The 22,359-nt window shown below is 39.6% G+C and overlaps 5 protein-coding genes across 19 annotated transcripts; 3 read left to right on the top strand and 2 right to left on the bottom strand.

Annotated features, from left to right (window-relative positions):
- The first annotated feature begins 436 nt into the window (after positions 1-436).
- On the top strand, positions 437-2,291 carry LOC135168468 (protein BCCIP homolog). The gene is made up of 3 exons (XM_064132681.1): positions 437-599; positions 726-983; positions 1,368-2,291. Exons 1-3 carry the CDS (start codon positions 486-488, stop codon positions 1,884-1,886), a joined length of 891 nt encoding a protein of 296 aa, XP_063988751.1. The 5' UTR covers positions 437-485; the 3' UTR covers positions 1,887-2,291.
- Positions 1,899-7,451, bottom strand: LOC135168461 (shootin-1). 2 transcript variants are annotated; one of them, XM_064132671.1, is made up of 8 exons: positions 7,313-7,451; positions 4,446-4,956; positions 4,052-4,165; positions 3,877-3,971; positions 3,637-3,796; positions 2,450-3,274; positions 2,306-2,364; positions 1,899-2,235 (listed from the first exon to the last, which is right to left on the bottom strand). In XM_064132671.1, exons 2-8 carry the CDS (start codon positions 4,945-4,947, stop codon positions 2,089-2,091), a joined length of 1,902 nt encoding a protein of 633 aa, XP_063988741.1. In that variant the 5' UTR covers positions 4,948-4,956; positions 7,313-7,451; the 3' UTR covers positions 1,899-2,088. The 2 variants fall into 2 exon arrangements, with proteins under 2 accessions (XP_063988741.1, XP_063988740.1); XM_064132670.1 differs by lacking the exon at positions 7,313-7,451 and adding an exon at positions 6,150-6,288.
- A 25-nt stretch (positions 7,452-7,476) lies between these two features.
- LOC135168473 (uncharacterized) lies at positions 7,477-9,390 on the top strand. The gene is made up of 2 exons (XM_064132688.1): positions 7,477-7,740; positions 8,439-9,390. The coding sequence occupies exons 1-2, from the start codon at positions 7,477-7,479 to the stop codon at positions 8,544-8,546; spliced, it is 372 nt and encodes a 123-aa protein (XP_063988758.1). The 3' UTR covers positions 8,547-9,390.
- Positions 9,391-9,613: 223 nt separating this feature from the next.
- Orp8 (Oxysterol-binding protein-related protein 8) lies at positions 9,614-19,414 on the top strand. Of its 14 annotated transcripts, none has more exons than XM_064132644.1 (19): positions 9,614-9,997; positions 10,251-10,424; positions 12,113-12,244; positions 12,521-12,535; positions 12,607-12,659; positions 12,834-13,061; positions 13,180-13,324; positions 13,395-13,613; positions 14,314-14,610; positions 14,698-14,903; positions 15,006-15,184; positions 15,393-15,570; positions 15,648-15,941; positions 16,032-16,406; positions 16,750-16,917; positions 17,633-17,656; positions 17,747-17,907; positions 17,982-18,221; positions 18,435-19,414. In XM_064132644.1, coding segments are annotated over exons 2-19 (3,069 nt in total). In that variant the 5' UTR covers positions 9,614-9,997; positions 10,251-10,270; the 3' UTR covers positions 18,436-19,414. The 14 variants fall into 14 exon arrangements, with proteins under 14 accessions (XP_063988714.1, XP_063988718.1, XP_063988722.1 ...); XM_064132648.1 differs by having other exon boundaries at positions 9,615-9,997; positions 10,280-10,424; XM_064132650.1 differs by lacking the exons at positions 9,614-9,997; positions 10,251-10,424 and adding an exon at positions 10,437-11,708.
- A 379-nt stretch (positions 19,415-19,793) lies between these two features.
- Positions 19,794-22,152, bottom strand: LOC135168462 (uncharacterized). Its single transcript, XM_064132672.1, has 3 exons — positions 21,739-22,152; positions 20,240-21,542; positions 19,794-20,108 (listed from the first exon to the last, which is right to left on the bottom strand). The coding sequence occupies exons 1-3, from the start codon at positions 21,943-21,945 to the stop codon at positions 20,026-20,028; spliced, it is 1,593 nt and encodes a 530-aa protein (XP_063988742.1). The 5' UTR covers positions 21,946-22,152; the 3' UTR covers positions 19,794-20,025.
- Positions 22,153-22,359: the final 207 nt, after the last annotated feature.

Below are 22,359 nucleotides of genomic sequence, written 5' to 3'. Positions count from 1 at the left end.
GATGTTGTCAATTATGAAATAATGAAAATGTTCATCAACTACTCAGTAGATAAGGTGCGCACCCAGAGACGTAAAATTATTTTTACTGTCTGGATTTTTTTTATTGATGAGTTCCTTTGATTAATCGAATGCAATTGCTGTGGGGTAATTGCGGAGTATTTTGGAGCTTTTTTGAAATTTTTTCTCACCAGCGAATTTTTTGTACTTGTTCTGCCACAGTCGAACTGGCGCGCGCGCATTCCTTCCCCGGAAATCATTTGTCTGTCTTTAAAATCTGGAGAAAATTAAAGTTTATTGTCAATTATATTTTTCATACGTGGAAAAATTATTTCGCTCATAAATATGAATTTATATATTTTTTTCCACCCTTAATGGATTTTTAATAATTAAAATTTGTGGTTCGAATCACACTTTCTACTGTTGACTCACTGAGTAGTCAGTAGATACGGCAAGGCGTGTTCAGACGTGAAAGTGTGCTCGTGACAATGTCAGCGCCGGCTAAAAAACGCGAAATCGACGAAAAGTCGAAAGAAAATGAAGAGGTGAACAGCAGCAATGACAGCAGTGACGACAATGATACGGACATCAATGACCTACAGGTAGGATTCACCTGCAACTCCCCAAAACCTCATCCTTCGTCAACGAAATGTTCCTAACCTCAAAGTGTCTTCTCCACGCGGTCTTCCCCCCGTAAATGTAATAACGAGTCTGATGTGTATGTCCAGGGCACTCACATCATGGTGGACTTTGTGGGACGAATTCCTGAGGATCCGGATTTCAACGGAATCAAACTGCTCCTCCAACAGCTGTTTCTCAAGGCCAAGGTGGAGACCTCGGAACTCGCTAATTTCATTATCGAACGCAATTATGTGGGGTCTGTGGTGAAACAGGACGGGGACGACGAGGATGATGAGGATGATGATGAGAATGATGTTAATGATGTCTTTGGAATCACGACGGTCATTAATATTTCTCAGGGACAGGTAAATGTGAATGTCTTTCAACACTGGAAAATGTATAATCTCGAAAGAAATCTTCTTCAATTTTGCATGAGAAAATTGTTGCTAAATTAAATAATAGAAAAATACTAAAGTTATTAATTGATAGTTGTTTATGTTAAATGAATAGAATAATTTTTTCTCGTTGAAACTCATGTTCACAAGTTGATTTTTCTCTGTGCAAGCAAAATCCTGAAATGATTCTCTCGCATCGTTGCTCTATAAAATGTCTCCATAAAGATATTATCACCTCTCTCAGATAATATCCAAGAAAAAAATGGTTCTCCTAAAAAAATCCCCCAATTCCCTTTCAAAGGGACGACTGGGCATAAAAAAATTGATGTTAAAAAATGTTTCTCTTCACCCCAGAACCAAAACTGCATAAAACAACTTCGAAAAGTTTTGGCTGATTACTCAAGCGACTACGCCTCGGACGCCACAAACGCCCTGATAAAAAGCATACTGGAGAATGACTCAGCTGCCCTCGGTCTCATAATAAACGAGAGATTCGTCAACATTCCTGCAAACATAGCAGTTCCCCTACTCGAGAACTTGTTAGCCGACATGAAACGAGCTGTGAATAAGAAAATGCCCTACGACTTTCAGTACTACGTGTTAATATCAAAGCTCTACAAGCCAAAGAATACACCTGGTAAGAAGAAGAAGAGGGAAGCTGAGGACCTCGAATTAATATGGAGTAATCCAGAGGAGGCGATATTCGCTGAGGATGCAATGTGTAGTTTTGAATTCTCAGTTGATAAAGACTCTGACACGAGTGCCTGGGCGGATGATGATGAGGAAATGGTCCCTCACAGGCGAGTGATGCTCTTTGAAGCCTCCAAATTGCCCTCAATGATTGACAAAATACTAGACCAATTGAGTCAGTGAGGAACGAGAGAAAAATTGAAAAAGAATCATTTACTCAAAAAATATTTACCGATACATTTTTGACGCTGAAAACGAAATGAATGCTTATTTTTCATTCTTTAGTACATATGTATAAGTATATATAGATATTTTTTACGCGGCATTTGTAATACTTGTAAGATTAAATTTTTGTGATGCGTAGTGATATAATTGTGAATGATAATCATGGGGAAACATTGGGGTAGGGGAGAGGCTGCCTGATTGGCTTTGCCCGTCGTCTCATGGTACCCAGAATATTCAGCATCTCGGATACAGCTGCTGGGGCACTCTCCATCTCGCGTTTTCTTCGTCTCTCCTCTTCCCGTTGTTTCTGCACGGGTTATTAATGGAGTTGAAATAAACATTTTTATGAATTTACGACGAAAATTTCTGGTACTTACATCTGTTTGTTTGAGCGTGAACTTCCCTCCTTTTATCTGATTTATTATGTCGTCTATGGCTGGAGTGAAATAATTCATATGATTTTTGTTTATTACATGTTATTTCATTATTGTTCGGTTGTAAATCAGTATCAGAATAATTACCAGGCTGTTGGGGTACGGCTGCTGGTTTTTTAGCAATTCCAAGAATACTCGTCATATCACAAATCGCGGAATTTCGATCACCACCCCCCTCGGCTCGTTCCCTCGTCAACAGCTTCACCGTCGATCTTGAAACATTATCAGCGGCTGGCAATGGGGGAGGTGGTGGTGGAAGTGGTGGCGCTGGAGGTGGTGGTGGTGTACCCTTATTCTGCGTATCTCCGAGCATCTCTTCCAATTTAGCGACCACACCCTCGAGCCTCTCCACCTCTCTCTCCGCCCTCTCAGCCCTCTTCATCACCATATTCATCTCGACTTCCGAGAGCTTGAGCTTCTCCTCAACAATCTCAAACTCAACATTCGACTCCTTCTCCTCGAGTTTATCCTGGAGGAGTTGCATCTGCTCGGAGTGCGTCTGTTTCTCCTCCTCGAGGTCTCTCTTCAGTGTCTCAACCTCTTGGAGTATAGCGAGTAGACGTCCATTGGAATCATCACTGACTCCTGCCATCAGCAGTGCACTCTGATGTGCCAAAACATTTCTCTCTTTTTGCACTCTGTCAGCTTCAATTTTGATCATCTTAGCGTGCTCTCTCTCTCGGTCACATTGAGCTTTCAGTGCTTGCACTTCATCAGCCACCATTCTCGAGACCCTCTCCATGTTCTCTTTGTGAATAGTGAGTTGTTTTATCACTTCTTCACTTTTATCTCTCATTTCTGTTTCTTCCTCTAGTCGAGCATTGGATAAAGCCGCTTGCTCTTGCGCCTCAAACTCCTGGAGTCTCGCTGCATTTAATTCTGTTTGCAGGCGAGCAACTTCAGCACTCAGCTCTGAAAATATTTTCGCAGATTAGTTGGAAGAGCTTTGGGGGATTCATTTGTCAATGGTCTCGTCTATTAACGAGAGAATCATTTTATTCGGGATTTTATTTAGTTTTCATTGGATTGTCGCAAGTTCCATAGAAATCAGTGAACATATTTATTTTTTCAATTTATTCATTATTGATCAGTAAAAATGCAATAAAATTTCGCACAAATTTTAATGGTTGTGTTAATGTAGATATTGAATTAATTACTCAATCTTAAATAAGTCTTAAATTCCGGGAAAATTGACTCATCCAACTTTATGGTGACATTTGAATAACAAAACCCGTCGATTAATTCAGCCAACGGGTTTTCGATGGGATACTGACCAGTGATAGTCTGCCGTAACTCTTCAGCATCATCAATTTCATTAGCATCGACCTCGTCAGACAGGCACAAATCATCGGCGAGTGCATCGGGACGTGACTCAAGGATTCTCTGGGTGAGCACCAGGGATTGTCTCTTGAGCTGACGATTTTGCTTGTACCACTGTTATTTAAGGTGCTCGATTAATTCATACGAATAAAGAACCTTCATGGTTTTATGTTAATCTAATTAATTGTGCCTACTTGCGACGCCTGCTGCATTGCTTTGTGGAGGGCCCCCGTCTCCACGTCATACTGACGTTTTTGCTGCTCATACTCCTTGCAGAGTCTCTCTGACACTGAGGATATCACAATGTCGCAATTAAATATTCAATCGTTCAAGTAATTGATTGATTATTATTTATTAGTCTCCATTTACCTGATCGGAGTTTATGGAGTTCTTCGTCTTTGGTGCGCACTTGAGACTGAAGAACGTTGTTGTCGCGGAGGAGTTGACGGTATTTCTTATCAAGATCGGCGTTCTCCTTCGTTACTGGGGGGGAATTAATCTCGTCAGGGTGGAAGCTTTTTTTAATTATGGTAACGTAAGAAAATATTTCATGGGAGAGACTAACGAATTTGCAAATTACAATCCATTATTGGGAAAGAATATTTTTTGAATGAATTAATGGACCGTCACTTTTGCATTAATAATTATATCGTCAAACGTCTGTAATCAAGACGATATAAAATTAATTTTTCATTTCCCAGTGATTTGATGAATTAAAATGAAAAGTTTCGTCCATTAACTCATCCCAAATCTCGTGAATTACCAGCATCAGATTTTTGAATCAGCGATTTCCTCTTCCTCTCCGAATCCTCGAACTTATATTTCCAATTCACCTCACCCACCGTAACACCATTATTATTATTAACATTAGTGTTATTCCCATTGAAAATTGAACTATTGAGGGCATTAATCGGCCTCTTGGGTGTCTCCTGGATTTTTAATGAATTGCTGGTGACTGAGCTGTGATTGTCATTCAGAATGCGTTTCTGAGAGTTGCTCATAGCAGCAGCGGCATCCAGACGTTCAAAGGACGCCTTGTAAGCAGCAACCGATGGTGCTTTACCCGGTGAACTCCCTCCAATCTTATCGCTAAGTGCATTTGTCGAATTTCCGCGTTTTACAATGGAATGAAGGCTGGACTTGTTGGGAGAACCAAAGGACTTTGGTACTGGAATGTGCGAGTGGTTATTGGACATTGTTGATGGGGTCTTGTAGCGACCCAGTTCGCCCGGTGTCAGGCTCACATGGAATTCACTCTTCTGCATTTTTTTATTCTGAAAAGACATTGACAGGTTGACAACGAGGAATAATTAATTGAGGGCTAATTATGTTGAGGAAAAGAGAGACTTCACGCTGAGGAAAGAATATGGTTTAATCCTTTTAATAATTTGGTTGAAGGAATTATACCCAACGAGGAATCTCGATTATTTCTCCCAGAACCGCGATAATTCTGTAAATATCCAGACACATCAACTCGACATTCCACTTCCGCAATTATTACCGAGAGATTGACTAAACCAGAGATTAAAAAACCTCATGACACACTCATTCTCCTGTAGGAGTCTAAAAATATCATCTCAATTACGAATCAATTCTCAACCCCGACAAGTCCATTAGGAGTAAAAATAAAAAACTCGACTCTTCAGGAACTCAGCGGGGAACTCCAAAAATATCCTTAAAAAGAACCTCCTATTCCAGACTGAGAGCCGCCTACCATTCATCGGAAACCAATCGAGAATTTTTTGCGTCAAATGTCCCAATGCGATTTTGGTTTTTTATTTAATTATCGTTCCATTGAAATTTGGAAAATATTTATCGATCCCCCTTTCAATCGAATAATTCTCCCCGAAATTTCAGGGAATAGCTCTGGAGGTTCTCATAAATTCCCAATTGTAGGAACTCACAACTATCGGTAACATATCGATTCTTTCGTCAATTCCCTGTAGAATAATTTTTTTCTGTACCCGTATGTGTACACACATCTCTCTGACTTTCCCCACTTGCTCAATCCCCTGTTTTCATACGTTCCGAGGCTCTTTCGCATTTCCAGAGAAAACAATTACCCCATCATCACACATTTCATCGTTAATCCCAAAGAACCCCCGGGGAGCCGCGTGCCAGCAATAAAATCGCGCTATCGTAACTGATACAATTGACAAACCATTAGACTCAAGATTATCAATTTTACGGAATTCTTCTGCGTAATATTTCCCGGATTATCGTATCAAGTTCGAGTAAACGAGACGCATGAGTCACAGTTTATAATAATATGTACACAAGTGGAATTGCGAGTTGGAATCGACATTTGAAATCACGTATTAGCTGGAGTTGGCGGCGCGCGAATTGCTTGAGTCACGATTTCTGAATAATCGTCTGGACAACTCCTTTGTCTGTAATTAAACGCGTGCCCTCGCCACTAAACAATAAAAAATAAATAATGAAGCGACGGTGGAACGAGGGGAATTACCTATTTCACCTGGTGAATGAAAAATCCAAAGGGCTGTCCCAGTTTACATCGAATTTAATCAAGAAATTGAGGGAAATTCCATTAACGAAGAGTTCACGTTCACATTCACTTTACTTGAACTTTCACAATACAACTGTTGAGGAATGAGTAGAGTGAGGCCGTTCTGTAACAGACTACGCAGCGAGCGGATAAAAACTGATGAAGAAGGCGCCGCTGTGACTGGTGTATCCCATTGCCTCCTCCAGTAAACTTTAGACGGCAGTCTGCGATTTGTCGCGTTGCTTGGTATCTTGAGGCCTCACCCACGTGCCACACATGGACCTGCAGACAGTGCGTGGGGTCTGAGGCAGGGATTTGTGTGTGTGTGGGATTTTTCAGTCATTTAAAAAGTCCATTCCAACGTTGTTCGTTGATTTTTTGAGCTTCTGCAAATGTTTTGGTGACACACGACGAGATGGAATTTCCCGGGTGAAATTACTTGTTTAGAGAAGATTGACTTCTTAATTGATAAAAATAAATTGATAAGAAAAAATGTTATTTAGCGAGCGAGATTATTCTATCGAATGGAGATAACTGATTTTGGAGTATCACGAAAAGTAGGAAGAGCTACCTGATATGATGGAGGCGACTAAAATGTGCTTATTCGGTTCTTATTATTTTTCTCATTTTCAAATGGAACATTATATTCGTCGACACAGCAATTTAGAATTTACATTTTTTGTTTTGTCGGTGCATTGCACCTCGCAACGCATTTTTTTCGCCGGCTATTTTTTTTTAATTAAAAACATTTTCATGCTATTTATTAATTCTTATTGTAAAATTAGAGCTTTTTTATGAGGAACTCCAGTGAATTTTTTATGGAAATGCTATCGGAATTTACAAGCGACATCAATACAATAATAATTGATAAATCCTTTTTAATTATAAAATAAATTCCGGGTTATTTTCGGCTTTGTGGCGTCTAGTTTTCCCCGAATGTGGGGAATTTCCGGAGACCATATTCCCCCGAATTCTCCCTATTCCACGGTAAATACGCCCTTCGTCGATTTATGCATGACTCATGGGATCGCGATCCTCGACTATCTTCGCACGGCTCCGACATGACTGGATCATTTTGACACTTGATTTAAAAAAAAAAAAAATTATCTAAAATCCTGAGATACCTAGAAGGCTTAAACCCCTTGACATAAAAATGTTGGCGTCGAAGTGTCACTGACTATGGCAGGTAATCCCGTTTCCGTTTGGTATCGATAATCCCAGAAGAAATTTCGGTACTCCAGGGTTTCTAGGTCGACATTCCAGGGGTTCGTGTTCAATAACCCTTGAGATGCTGCGGCTCGCTGTCGAGGAGCTGGAGAAGAGCCGGGCGTTGGTCAGCTCTAAAATGATAGCCGATCATTTGAGACGATTGTATCCAATTGAACTCAGCCCGGAGGTACTGAAGATTGAGTTGAAGGACAAACTCGATCATGCCGTTTCGATTGGCATTTTATCGAGATGTAGGAAGGATGCGTACTGCTGTTCGACTTTTAGACAGGAGGCGTACAACTACAAGACGAATTTCTCGTCCTTCTGGGAGAGATATTACAGAGTAAATTAACGAGGAGATAATTAATATTTATTGGCGAAATCTTTAGGGTCGATAGCAATTATAAAGTTCTAGTGTATTTACCTGAAAATTATTTTTCGTGGCTCGCGATTTGATTTATTGACAATTTTGAGGGGGTGAAGATTTTTTTCGAAATTCCTAGAAGATAATTGAAATTATCCTGTGAATAACTTCGGAACGTTTCGAGTTTTTGAGGCACTCTACGGATTGTCAAAAATTTTGAAAAAATTCCAGTAACTGAAAATGAAAGGCGAGGGCTTGGGCTAAATTTGAGCTTTACTTTATTTCTTTAGGGAGAATTTTTGTGGGATTTCTGTAGGTGTCAAATTGATAGCGAGACCTGTGTAAAGACCTTTGGTTTGTAGAGCAAGGTAAAATCTACAAAAAAGATCTGCATAAAAATTTCGTTATCTTTCACAAGTTCGAATGGGCCATAAACTGTGTTTTTGAAACGATTGCATTATCTCTTTGGGTCTGAGTCATCAGACAAAGTCGTTCCCCTGAGAAAAAAAAATCTGGAGATTGAGGGAAATTCTAAATTTCCGCGCCACTAAAGGACAAAAGTTTTTAAAATTATTTCATAGACAAAATTTCGTCGAGAGGAAAATTTCCTGGAAACCATTGACTAATTTTTTTGTCCCCAAACCATTTCCCATTTTATCTTCAATTATTCTTTGCAGAAAAGACCCGGCCGTCGTCTAAGATCTTCGAGATTAACTTTAAGAAAAAAAGCTCCTCCCACCTACTGTCCAGATTCTTCTGAAGAGAGTGATTCCGATTCCTGTTGAATTCCCCTGAAAAACAAACAATAAATTTTCATTATTTGAAAATTTAAACCGCCCAGAAACTACTGTCGGCCGTCAAGCAGGAGACCGTCCTGTCCGGCCACCAGTACAAATCGATGCCCACGCAGGGCATGTGTCAGATCAATTTAAATCCATCTGCCCCAATAATTTTCAACAATAAACCGTCAATTGGCTGTTGCAACACCGACCTGTCCACTCCATAAATGTGAAAATCAAATTCCCCATCTGCTACAGCGATTCCTCCGAGGAAAACATTTCAAGCATAAATAAAGATTTTACGTTGTGTAATCCCCAATACGGGATTAACTTTTCTTGAAGTTTGAAGACCCTTTCCTTTAAATTCCACCTACGGCTTCTCTCATTGCATTCACAATAAAATATCGATATCACTGGACTATCACTAATTCTCTCTTTAAATAATAAAAAAAAATCCCTCAATTATTTACGTTCTGAAACAATAAAAAAATAATTTCATCAGAACCAACTGTTCTCCCTTTATCACGTCATCATCTTCGATAATCATTCTGCGACGAGAGACATTCAACAATTTTAATTACCGCTGCACAAATTTAAATAAAAGGGTCTCCAGAGTCTCCACTCAGCCCTAATTTCTGTTCAACATTACCAACGAAAAATTGAGTCATAAATCTTCAGAATTTCTAATCGTCTAGAGAAATCACCCAATAATAATTTAACCCACCAATCTCCCCCTCAATCATTCTATCAATTACTCCCACGAATTACTTCTCCCTCTCCCCGAAAAACAAACTGGACCTCACCGATATGCGCACAATCGATCGCCAAAGAAATCATGAATTTTTTTTTTTTTTTCATCCGTTCTCTGCTGTGGCGCCAACACCACCGACCACCGGATATTCTATGGGCGAGTTGCAACGCCCTCGTGTGTCAGAGTTTATGCTCCGCGCATCTCCACGGAGTAGCGAGCGAGACAGACTAAGACAGAGTAACAAAGTAAAAGGTTGAGGGGAGGGGAGGCCGGCGTATCCGTGGGCTCCCCTCGGCCACTGATCAATTGTGCGTCATGCCAACACTACTACATCGGCTACACGATTCATTACAACATGTGTTTAAGTCGATATTAGCCTGTGAATAAAACATATTCCTCGTCCAACGAGTATTTTCGATAATAGGAAAGTAATTGTGGGGGTGGTTGTGAAGTGACCGAGGAGAGGGGGTCATTAGTCCCGGAATATTTTACGTTGTTTTCCCAGCATCTGTGAGACTAACATGAACCACCAGCAGGCTGGATACTTGAGTTTAGTCGGGTCACCGTAATAGCCTCTGAAGATTAAAAAAAAATATATTTCTCATGTGTCTGCGTATCAATTAAGCTCAGTTGACGTGTTAATGAAGGATCAATTGTAGAGGGCGAGGATCGCTCCGTGATTACTACGATTTGGGAGAATTCACTGGTGAGTTTTTCATGAAATAATTGTAGTGCCAGGGGAGTATGCTTTTTCGGGGTATTTTGACAGATATCTACCGCATTGCGGTCCAGGACTACGTCCACCGAATTTTTTTACGTAATTCAATGCGGATTTTAGTGTAATTACTCAAGATGAAGAACTCGAAGCTCATTTGTGGTTTGATTTTTGGGGTTTTTCTGCTCTGAAGAATCGCAGCCAACTCGGGGCCTTTTGGGCCCTTGTGGGGATTAAATTGTAGGTAAACGAGTGGTTTTTTTCATGCTGAAGGATCAGGACATGAGCTCCCAACCGATAATGGTACCTGGCGAGAGACCGAGGCCCTCGTCCGAGTCCCAGGCTACTTCCACTGGTCATAATACTGAATCCATCAAGACCATGACACCACCGGGCGTCAGTCGTTCTCTCAGTAATCGTAAGTTTTCATATTCTCGTTTTTCACTAACGATTACCATAGCACACGTTTTTTTTTACATTCTTGACACAGTTTTTCGCACTTTGTGATCGATACTCTTGTTCTATCGTGAGTTGCAAGTTACAAGTCCATTCGTGTGATCGTTTTTTGGGGATTTGTTTATGGGATTATTGAGGTTTTCTTATCTGATAAATGGTTGAGTGATAAAAATCGTTGATAATGTCGGTTTTATCTTGTTAAATAGAGAAGGAAAATTTTGTCATGTAAAATTTCATTTGGAATGAATTATTTCACTGAATTGAGAACATGAAATTCTTACGCCTCATTTTCTGAACAATTATCTGATTGCTATTCTATGATTTCTGTGTTGTTGTCCCGAAATATCCGAGTTTTTCCCAGGATGAGCCTCCCCATTATGCAACAAAATTGATTAAGTGAAATAAACAAAGTAAAAGTCAAGCCGACCTCCAGCATCAATAATAAACCGTAAAAAGTTTGTTAAAAAACTCGATGCAATTCTGAATGACACGACAATTCACTCAACTGCGTCACTAACATGATCTTTACAATCATAATGGCACACATTCTGAAGTCTGCATGCACTCAGACAGTAGAAGATAATTAGTGGGATGAAATGCAGGTGCTGTTGCATGTCCCCCCTGTCCCTCATTACACCTAAGATTTACAATAGAATTTGAGTTTAAATGACACGTACGAAATAGCATAATTCATTTCAATGTCACGCGGGTTAAATCCTTGATAATAATTGAAGAGAATTATCAACCTTGTTGGATACGTCGCTGCTCCTAGTTACAGGTTCATTAATATGAATCGACTTGGCGCAGAAACTTTACATGTTGTGTCGATGATGCAGAGAAATCAATATCGACTGACCCTAGATACTAAAAACATTTCATTATAGTTGTTTATTATCCTCACTTGCAGTGAATTTTTTTTTACCTCAGTGTATTGTGATAGCCATGTGAAGGTGGTTGTTTGAGGATAAATAATAGCAGGGAATTTCTCCGGAGAAATTGCTGGTCAATTCTATTTGCTTGTTTTTTTTATTCATTTGTTGAGTCGGGAGAGTTTCGTTTGCTTTTTAGGCAGAAGCAACTTTTGTTGGTAATTGCATGCTGGCAAGATATTTTACTGAACGAATTGGAATAATTTATTTGAAATTATTTCATACTTCGAATTGGGACCCTTGATTTCACGCATGGGCTGTGGATTAATTTCATATCTGTGTGATGGGTAGATGGATTAAATTGACTGGTAAAAGAGGTAAGACTTTTACAATGTCAAAGGGACGCTGTTACACTGTTTAAAAAAATTGAGGGAAATTTTACCCAAAATAAATTGAATGCCATTTGAAGTAATAAAAAATTATTTCAACGAGAACAGAAAATTGGAATTCAATGAGAGAGTCACGCGTTAGAAATTTCTAAAGCTGTTGCTTAAAATTTCAGCGAACAATTGGTCACAGTGTATGAGGATTAATGAGCCCACACGGAGAAAAAAATTGGAAAAAAAGAATTCAAGAAGAAATATTTTTTTGTGGTGTTTCTGGTGTTTTTCTCGATTTTTTTCTCTGTGCATGAATTTAACAGACAAATCAGTAGTTAATAAGAGTTTTTAAAATACAAATCGTGGAATCGTGATAAAAAGAATGCGAAAAAATAATGTAGCACCAGGTGATGATCGACGACCTCGTCAGGGAAGTGTCCATGCACAACCAGCCCAATTGTCCAAGCTACCATCGTCAGAATCACTCACCGCTAACGTTAATCTCGCCTCAGGTGCTCCTCCGCTTTCTCCAGGTATTTTTGTTTTCGTTAAAAATTCATTTCAATGTTTTCGTTGGTGTTACAATGCTGCGCTACGAGGCAATTTTTTTTACTGTACCCATTGGCATTTAAAGTATGGCTTCAGATGATTACATATTATCCATCAATTTTGTCACCTCCAATTGCTTATCGAATCATGAAACAGTGCTGTGTGCGCATCACATTGTCATCACTTTTACTTTACGCTGGGATTTTAACTATCTGCACTCTCATGAGAAGGATATATATTTTTTTGAGGCCATTCTATAGCTTCAGATGCCACTGGTAAGGTATCAACTCAGTTCAGCTGGTTAGAGACTTCTCAGTCCTTTATCAATTACTGGATAATGTTTTAGGGCTGTCTGCTATGGGCGAGAGTAATTTGAAATTGGATTCTGCATCGGACAAGGTGAATAAACTAAATTAATTTGATAAATAGAATAGATGAATAGAAAAAATTTAAATCACCTTTACAATAATCACACTAACGTCAACACTCCATCAAAACAACAATGATGTCAAATAATATTTCAAAGTGCTTCTTTCTTAACTTTTACTCAAAACAATAATGAACATTCAACAGGCTGACTCGTGCAAGTTAACTCGTAAAGAATCCTACAAAGCACAACGAAAGAACTATCGAATTGAGAAGAAACGCGTCGCAAACGAACTCCTGAGTTCGTTGAAGGATCCAACAGTGGTTGTAATGAGCGACTGGCTGAAAGTTCGTGGAACGCTGAAAAGTTGGACAAAACTTTGGTGCATACTGAAGCCAGGACTCCTATTACTCTACAAAAGCCCGAAAATAAAAGTACGTATGACAGCTCACAGGAAATAGTTTATGGCTCAACGAGTAAAATGACCCATTTACCCACACAAATTGCCCAAGATTTATACATTCTATGTTATTCCAATGTAAACCATTGCAGAGTAATCACTGGGTTGGAACAGTTCTGCTAAACATCTGCCAAGTGATCGAACGGCCCAGTAAGAAGGACGGCTTCTGTTTCAAACTATTTCATCCACTCGAGCAATCAATTTGGGCGCCGAGAGGTCCCGAGAAAGAGGCTATTGGTAAATCAATAGAGGATATTACTGGGACACTATTCACTGGGAAACTTCAAAATAAATCTTCTATTTCTAGGAGCTGTTGTGCAACCACTGCCAACATCATATTTAATATTTCGTGCTCCATCTCAGGCAGCTGGAAAATGTTGGCTGGATGCACTTGAGTTGTCTTTGCGTTGTTCGTCACTCATTGTTAGATCGGCCAGTATTCTGCCACGTTCTCCACAACATGATGCCACGACAACCCACGAGACTCAGTGGAGTGAGGCGGACTATGAGAAGCATTTCGATCACGGTAAGACAATTTTTTTAATGGAAAAAAAAATATTGTTGGCATTTTAAAAATGAAAAAGAAAGAAGTGTTCTTCATGGCTCGTATCGATATTCAGAGAACAATTCCGTAATTATCATTATTCTGAATTCCTCCGCGTTATCTCATTTCTTTAATTAATTGAGATAAAACAAGGTATTTTTTTATGAGACAGCTGCTCTGAAAAATTATATTGTGAAAGTGGGAGGAGAACAATTCTTCTTTCCAAATATTGGAATGCCGATGATATGTCTATTATTATGAGTGACTAGACACAAGAGGAAAGAATAATCAATAGACAAGACGATCAAACGAATAATCCGTCTCTCGTTCAGTCATTTGATTTTATTTTGTGATTCTTATACTTTACTGCATTTTTTTATGGATTCGAGTGAGGTTTTCTTGCAGTAAATTTTTGAAATCGTAACCTCATGATCAATAATCATGACTGGTATTTCATCGCTGAAATAAACTAGCCTCCGTGGATCGTAACAAAAAAGAAATGAAAGATTAATTCGCAAAAAAGACGATCAGTAGAGTCATCTGTCATTACTCAGACAGTCAGTATCTTTTTCATCAGATTTCATATAACCATGAATAACGATAAGGGCCTGGACTAATTAATTTTAATTATGCTGAACTTGCCTGCTCCCTGGACTGCCCAATGACCCGTAAAAAAAAAAAGAAAAACCCGAGGCACAATTCAATCCACCAGCACTGAATTTGGCCCGTTACGCTCCCCGCACCCCAACGACACCCCAAAGACGCTTGCTATCATGCCCACAAACCCTGTCACCTGGTTTATCAAGCAGCAGCCGAATATCCTCCCCAATGCCAATGTTCCAGCAGCTTTGTCATGCAGTTGCCTACTGGGAGACACATTTATTCGGCAAGTCACCAACACCACCCATTGATAATTGCACCTACGGTGGTAGTTTAGACGAAGAATTTGGAAGAAGATATTCCGACAATTCATCACCCAGTAATAATATATCACAATCACCATCACCCTCGTATTCACTAATATCCCCAACGAGACGCATGACTATTCCCTCTGTCCATGTCCTAGAGTGTGATACCCATCAAGTAGTAACGCTAGATCCTCTTGATACCCAAAACACAGACCTGGACGATATCAGCCAGCCGGAGAATGGTGTTGTCGCTGATGCCGAGATTAGCGCAAGTGACAGTGAATCTGAGGCCTCTGTCAAGGATGAGGAGGAGGCTATCTGCGAGACACCATATGTTGCTAATGAGAATGAATTCCTTGGAACGGTAAGGAACATTTGTTATTGATGCATCGTGACTCATTAGTTCAGATTTTCCTCTTGTTTTTTTCATGAGAATTTAATATTGTCTACTGTCGGTATTCCTCAGGCGGGAGAAGTTGTTGCAGAGCTCCAAGACGAGCAGAAATCACTCATTTGGTTTCTCCTTAAGCAAGTTCGTCCGGGCATGGACCTGTCGAAAGTGGTGCTACCTACGTTCATTCTCGAGCCAAGATCCTTTCTGGAGAAGCTTGCGGATTCCTACTATCATGCGGATCTACTGTCTCAGTATGTATTACGACGATTCGAAATTTATCAATCAACTTTGCGAGGAAGGACATGTGCAGGCGTGCGTTTTTAATTAAAATTTTGAAACATGAGATGGAAGAAATCTCTCAAAGTTCACATGACTATAATTCCGTTGAAATGTTGATAAATATGAAAAGTTATCCAGTTCCATCACTTTACTCCAAAATCTCATTAAAAAAAATTGCAGAGCCGTACTCGAGGACGATGCATTTACGCGAATGAAAGGAGTGGTTAAGTGGTATCTCTCAGGTTTCTATAAAAAACCCCAGGGACTGAAAAAACCGTACAATCCACTCCTGGGCGAGACATTTCGTTGCTACTGGCAACATCCAAATGGCTCGCGTACATTCTACTTGGCTGAGCAGGTAAAATTACAAGCCAAGATTAATCGACAATGTTCCACTAGTAACTTCAACAATTCACTGACAATTTAATCATTCAGATATCACACCACCCACCTATCTCAAGTTTCTACGTGACAAATCGCCAGGACGGCTTTACAATAAGTTCAACGATAATAGCCAAATCTAAATTCTATGGCAATTCAACGTCTGCTGTCCTCGATGGTGCTGCTGTGCTGACGATGCTTCCACGCGGTGAGGATTACACTATGACTATTCCCTATGCTCACTGCAAGGGAATTGTCATGGGTACCTTGTCCATGGAACTTGGTGGCAAAGTCAACATCATTTGTGAAAAAACTGGTTATCATACTGAACTTGAATTTAAATTGAAGGTAATTCATTAAGTGGATTGGAAATATTTCCTTCTCATTTTAGGACTTTCAACATGAAATTAAACCATTTTCTTGTTATCATTTTCCCAGCCATTCCTAGGTGGTGCTGAGCAAATGAATCAGGTAGTAGGTAGAATTCGTCTGGTGAAAGAGACCCTTGCAACAATATCCGGCTACTGGGACGGACAGATATTGATTACCGACAAGAGAACAGGACAGGAGAGTGTCTTTTTCAATCCTCTCCCCGAGGTGCGTCGCAAGCGTTTGAAGAAGTACACAGTACCCCTGGAGAGTCAGGGTGAATGGGAGAGTCAGCGTCTATGGCAGGCTGTCACGATAGCCATAAACAATGACGATCAGATTGCAGCAACCGACGCCAAAACATCCCTCGAGGAAGCCCAGAGAGAACGAGCCAAAGATCGAAAGCAGAATAACGACGAGTGGATACCAAAATATTTTGTCCAAGTAAATAAATAATTTCTCTTCCCTCCGTTTGATCAGTAATAACAATATACCTGTGAGTTCTCTTCGCTCCCGTGCTACTACAATTTATCCTTTAAAATTCAAAGAAAGAAAGAAAACTAAAGTTTAATTTTTAATGATGGGGTTTAAAAAGCTTATCAATAAAAACGGTTAGAGGTACGTCGATTATTTTATAATGTATTCGTTATACTCCACGTGTTTTAAGTGTCTCACAGAATCCAATATTAACGTTCTCATAGTAATAATAATTTTAATGTTTATCTTAGTTATCCCTATCTCCTCTGTTCATCAGTCCCCGATAACGAATAATCATTCCTCTCAATAGGACATTATCACTGGCAATTGGGTGTACAGACACGCTGACATACGCCCGTGGGACCCTAGAAACGATGTTGTACAATTCGAGCATGATTACATTGTTCGTACCAAGACACGCCACAAGACACCTATCATGAGAACTGGGAGTATCGTATCGGTGGATCCACAGACACAGGTACAAGAGAGACAATGTCAAAGTCTGAATATGAATCTACTGAGTAAACTTCGTGAATTAACGAGAAGACTGAAGAGAGAATAGAATTTTTAGCGCTACATTACTCGATGATTTTTTTAGTCGAAGAGGATAAGATAGAGTACTGCCAACTATTACTTATTAATACGACTGATTTGATATTTTTTAATAAATTAGTACTATTTTATTTATGTAATGTCGCACCAGAATTTGAATTATTCAAAAGTATCGGGAGTTTCTTGAAATAGTTAATAAAGAGCCCTGTGCTTTAAATCGTGGGGGGACGTCTAATCATTTCAAATCTCGTTACGGTCAACAGTTTGTTTTACTGTGATTTTGGAAGGGGAAAAAACTAAATAGAATTTTAGAATTTAACTTGTTATTGCGATTTCCTCAAATTTTTTTTGCATGAATGAATACAATTCGACAGGATATGAGTCGTCCACCTAAGAATTGCATACATTTTTAGTTTTCCTCATTAATTAAAATGTAACAGCACTTACACATTGGAATTCTGCATGTACATGTGATAAAAAATCATGAGATAATATTTAGTCACCTGGACATTTAGAATTCCAGATTGAAGGTACGGTTATATTTTAATTTCTGTTTAATTTCAAAATTTATTCAACATTCAATTCAATAAATGAATACTATTTTATTTATGTACAATCGCACATGATTAATTTTGGAATAGTATCACGAGTTTTGGACTAAGCACGTGAGAAATAGTGTTTTTTATGATTAATTAAGAATCCGGTGTTTTAAATCGTGGGGGAACATCTAATGATTTCAGATGCCGTTATTACAGGCTGAATCGCGATCGTCTCTCTCAGTACTGAAGTCATCGAAGAGACAATTGTCAAGTAATTTACCGCTGACGGAGACTGCTCATGACTCTGGAAGTTCATCCGCAGATGCCCACTCGGACTCGAGTCAGTCCCTCGGGAAGAGGCGGAGGTCTAACGCCAGGTACTTGTGGTCAGGAGAGGCATCTCTAATGATTATTCTCCGACGAATTCCGGTTATGATTTAATTATTTTCAGGCTGATGCACTCCATCAAGGAAGTAGAGAGTCGAATGCTGCAGCAGGGGGAACAACTCAATAGAATCCAACGAACGCTAGAGCAATTGGCCATCAGACAACGGAGTCAGAAAGAATCGAGTTACAATGCGAATATGGTCAAGAATTTCGTGGATACTGTTATTGTCATTGTCGTGGTGTTCTTCGTGCAATATATTTTCAAGATGTGGAATCGTAATAATTTGGAGACCAAAGAGACTTGGTAATTATTTTTATTTGGATAGGAATGGGGATAATTGAGTCGCAAAATATTGGATACCTATTTTTTGTTTTAAAAAATAATGAAATATAAACAAGTTCAATGACGACGTTCAATGATGTCAGTAACTGATAGGGTTCAAAGTTTATTGAAATAATTTCGTACCACTCCACCGCTAAAATTCCCCAACTAATCCATCAATTAAATTCCTTTCAGATCACCGATGGTGTAATTAACTGAAGAAATCTAACTAAAATGTAATGAATATTCCTTAATGAATAAGGAACAGCTGCAGCTCTCGATAAGAAATGTGAATGACAAACGTGGAGTCTAATTGCTGCATATGAGTGTAATCACTGGTGATGTATATTCGATAGTCTGCCTTTCTGTGTGTGTTTATTCAACTCCTCCAATGCCCTGTCCAGGGTATATCGTCATTAGTTCTCGAACGGTGTAAATAGAATATAATTCAAGAATAAGACAGGAGAAATCGGTGTTGAATATTATTTGTTGAGTAAGTGAATTCATTTTACTGGAGAGTTTAGTCGCTGAAAGATATCCTTTCCCGTTGTTTATTAACCATAATTTTTTCAATGTTAATTTTTGCCCCCTTACAGTCCAATGAAGTTTAATTCTAATGTTGTTCGATTTATGTAGAGAATGGAAACGCCGTGGACCTATTTACGTTTTGTCGTGGGTAATGAATAATTAGATGTGCAACTAAGTTATTGTCAGAGAGATTCCCATTAGAATAATCAAAGAAAAAATTATAATACTTGATTTAAGGCATCTCACGATTACGAAGGATAAGTCTATATCTATAATTTCTAGCAATTTTTAAGATGAACGAATTCCATTCAATCGAGATGTGATTGATATTTGTCAGGAGCAGAGATAATTGCGATGGATATTTGGGTGGAACTTATTTATTAAATATTTGGATTAGATGAGCCGGATGATGTCGAAGGTATCAGGGTAATGTGGAGAGATAATTGGAAACTGTGAATTAATAGTATTTCAACGAACATTTGAATAACCTTGGGCAATCACAATTTTAAAAGAGACACTTTGTAGAGACAAAATAACTGCACTCGTTGTTACTAATCCAAATTAATATCGAAATGCTTGTTAGGTACATGTGCACTGTAATTTCAAATGCATTGAGGTAAATAAAATTTATTCGATACTTCTTTCAATGTCTGCTGATTAAATTCAATTAGAAATTAATATAGACATTAATGTCAAGCTATCATGATGATGGATCTTCAATGATCAGAATGCTGGCAAAAATTGTAAAAGTCGCTGTGCGATTTTGGATTTATCAGTGATGTGATAGTCCGTTTGCAATTACTGAAATTATTTATTTCAATATTGTTGTGAAATGAAAATTTCAAACGAGAGAGGTGGTGAAGTTGTACAAGGCATGCAAGGGCTATGCTTTTCTTTTTTCTCTTCATTTTGTCATTGGCATGCGAGATTGTTGACAACACATCTGACGATTAAATTTATATCCTCCATTTGTTAATTTTAAGATCTGGGTCTAGTCGAGATTATAATGTGCAAGAATTAAAGGAATATTAAAAAAAACATGATTTTACGTTTTATTTCTAGTTTGTTCTGTTATCGTTCTGGGTATCTCCCATTTCAACTAGCCTCGATTGTAATTTACAGTACATACATTTTCGTCGATTATCATTATGGCTGACTCATAAAACTAAAACGCGGGGAGTGAGAAGTCACGAGTATTGATTATATCCGATAATTTAATAGAATTTATCACAAAAAAGGGAGAGAGCGATGGACATATTCAGAGGTATATGTCAGACTGCGATTTAATACTAGCCTTATTCCGGAAGTAGTCTTTTATGTATTGATTTACATATTCTTCTTCTGAAAATTAAAAAAAAATGACGTTAATAAAGTCCCCAATTCATCCTGAAGTCAATTGAACCCAATTAAATCCCTTTTCCCTCTCAAGAGAATGAACTGATTCAATGAACATAAATAACATTTTTACTCACCAGGAAACGTATTTGCAATAATGAGCCCATCAGTAATATGCTTAGCAACAGCCTTAAATAGCAATCGATCCTTGATAACTTTTTTCTTCGCATAAAAAGGCATCAAATATTTAACAACCCAGGGTGCTATTCTCTCCTTGCACGAAGTCAAGTGATCCTCAATGCGAATAGGCGAATCCGGCGCCAAATCCTCACCATCATCATCCCCAAAGAGCTCTGCAAATTTACTTCTAATCCTGCCATGCTTTCTGTAATTCCTCACTGACAATTCCGTCATCTTTGCCTTGAGCTTGGACACCTGGTGGATTCTCTCCACCAGCCAGATGCCACGCATCTTCTTCGCCTCCTTGTCCTCCTGTGTTTCCTCCCCTCCTTCCACAGCCCTCCTCTTATTTTTGTACGAATAAAGTGACAGCTTGCGTTTAGAACTCGACACGGGTGTCGACTCCTGAGAGAGGGATGTTGGAGGAGTTGGGACTGAGGACTCTGAACTTTTTGAGAAACACTTCACACTGGTGGGTTTCACTAATGAGGCACCTTCTGGACACATCTTCAAGATCTCCTTATCAACATTTGTTTTCGTGACACCTGAATGTCGTTCTATCAGGGTCATTAGGTCACTGCTGTCGTCGCTCTCGCAGAACATGTCCTCCAGGTGCTGCATGAGGGAGTCCTGGGACGCCTGGTCGTCCTCCATCGGTCCATTGACATTTGTATCGAGGCTGTTCATTTCCCCCCCTTGCACTTTGTCGTCAGGCTCAATTGTCTCAGTGTCTTGCACTTCGACTTTAGAAATCTCCATTGGTTCCACCTTCACTGGTGGCTCCCCTGGACCTTCCTGGCCCTCCGGACCCTCTATTGGATCCACTACTGGTGATTCTGATGGGAGGGAAAAAAGCTTCATCAGCCTTTCGTCGAGGGATTTGCATTCTCCAGTCTCTTGTTTGGGTCTCTCGTTGGGTTCTTCAGTCGCAACAGAGGGAAATACTTTGGCTTCGGGGGGGATTTCTTCGGTCGTTTGGACTGCTGCGTCGACTGTCGATGGCGCTTTCTGGAGGAAGATCGATAATTTTTTGTGGATCTTTTGGCGAGCAGTGCTTGTCTTCACATCGGATATCATCTTCAGCATTGCCTGACGGTACAGCGAGGCCTCCAGGGATGCACGAACTGCCTGCAGCTCCATTTGACTAGCGAATTTTTTCAGCTCCAGTCGAGACACTTCTCGTGCTTCTGACGCTTTACAGCAGACGTTGTAATTGTTGATTACGGATTTGTTGAGATAGGAGAAATAAACGCGACGAACCTGGGGAGATCGCTCGTATTATTGGGGAGGATCGAGTTAAAATAGATGAAATATTTTTGGTCACCAATCTATTTCGATAGGATTATGCTCGAGTCAGACAAACATGAAGTTTATTTTAGGTTTACCAAATGGTGTTTTGTCAGAGAGTTGACTCTGAAAACAATAATCGAGAAAATCCGTAGAGTAGAATAGTTACCATTGAAGTCAGTCGAAGGAATTCGTTCCTGGGGTCGAGGTCGTTGAAGGAGCCCTTGTCGAGGATCGAGGGCTGGGACAATGACGAGACACTGTCACTGTCTGTTTCCTCGTTGTCATCCTCACCCTCATCCTCACTCGGGTTCTCCTCCTTCTCCTGTTTGAGCACCAGAGGCAAAGGCATATCGAGCGGTTTTGTGGCAGTCATGCTGACGAGAACATGAGTTCCAATTATTTAAATCACCTTTGATCTATTACGATCACGCACAAGGACAGAAAACACTACACTTTCCAGGTGACACCTTGTCGTTGATCCTTCTGATGGCCTGACTCTGCTTCTTGAATAGGTGGAGGAAGGATTCGGTAAACACAGTGAGAGAACTGTTTTGAAACTAACTAGGTTATGTTCGGTGTTGGGTGGAGGGATGTAAACACGAATGGCGACGCGGGAGATCTGAATGGATGAGGACAGGCACCAGAGGCCGGACGGAAATAGATGATCTTTGGAAATTTCAGGGCATTTCTGCTTTGAGACGACACCCGAGGCTCATCTCGAATTTTATATTGATTATATTTTGCTTCAAGAAACCTTTCGATATAATTCGATGAGAAAATGTAAAAC

The sequence above is a fragment of the Diachasmimorpha longicaudata genome, chromosome 13 (genome assembly GCF_034640455.1).
Source record: "Diachasmimorpha longicaudata isolate KC_UGA_2023 chromosome 13, iyDiaLong2, whole genome shotgun sequence".
Classification (NCBI taxonomy): Eukaryota; Metazoa; Arthropoda; class Insecta; order Hymenoptera; family Braconidae; genus Diachasmimorpha; species Diachasmimorpha longicaudata.
Note: the sequence above shows the minus strand (reverse complement) of the source record. Positions and strands in the feature narration are given on the sequence as shown.

Bases quoted from the DNA above. Each gene is read 5' to 3' on its own strand.
- LOC135168473 (XM_064132688.1), top strand. From the start codon at position 7,477: ATGCTGCGGCTCGCTGTCGAGGAGCTGGAGAAGAGCCGGGCGTTGGTC. The intron at 7,741-8,438 runs GTAAATTAACGA...TATTCTTTGCAG, and splicing joins TCTGGGAGAGATATTACAGA to AAAAGACCCGGCCGTCGTCT.
- LOC135168468 (XM_064132681.1), top strand. From the start codon at position 486: ATGTCAGCGCCGGCTAAAAAACGCGAAATCGACGAAAAGTCGAAAGAA. The intron at 600-725 runs GTAGGATTCACC...GTGTATGTCCAG, and splicing joins CGGACATCAATGACCTACAG to GGCACTCACATCATGGTGGA. The intron at 984-1,367 runs GTAAATGTGAAT...TCTTCACCCCAG, and splicing joins TTAATATTTCTCAGGGACAG to AACCAAAACTGCATAAAACA.
- Orp8 (XM_064132644.1), top strand. From the start codon at position 10,271: ATGCTGAAGGATCAGGACATGAGCTCCCAACCGATAATGGTACCTGGC. The intron at 13,614-14,313 runs GTAAGACAATTT...AAAAAAAAAAAG, and splicing joins TGAGAAGCATTTCGATCACG to AAAAACCCGAGGCACAATTC. The intron at 14,611-14,697 runs GTAATAATATAT...TCCATGTCCTAG, and splicing joins TTCCGACAATTCATCACCCA to AGTGTGATACCCATCAAGTA.
- LOC135168462 (XM_064132672.1), bottom strand. From the start codon at position 21,945: ATGACTGCCACAAAACCGCTCGATATGCCTTTGCCTCTGGTGCTCAAA. The intron at 21,543-21,738 runs GTAACTATTCTA...CGATCTCCCCAG, and splicing joins TCCTTCGACTGACTTCAATG to GTTCGTCGCGTTTATTTCTC. The intron at 20,109-20,239 runs GTGAGTAAAAAT...TTTAATTTTCAG, and splicing joins TATTGCAAATACGTTTCCTG to AAGAAGAATATGTAAATCAA.
- LOC135168461 (XM_064132671.1), bottom strand. From the start codon at position 4,947: ATGCAGAAGAGTGAATTCCATGTGAGCCTGACACCGGGCGAACTGGGT. The intron at 3,275-3,636 runs GTCAGTATCCCA...AAATATTTTCAG, and splicing joins GTTACGGCAGACTATCACTG to AGCTGAGTGCTGAAGTTGCT. The intron at 2,365-2,449 runs GTAATTATTCTG...ATTTCACTCCAG, and splicing joins AGCCGTACCCCAACAGCCTG to CCATAGACGACATAATAAAT.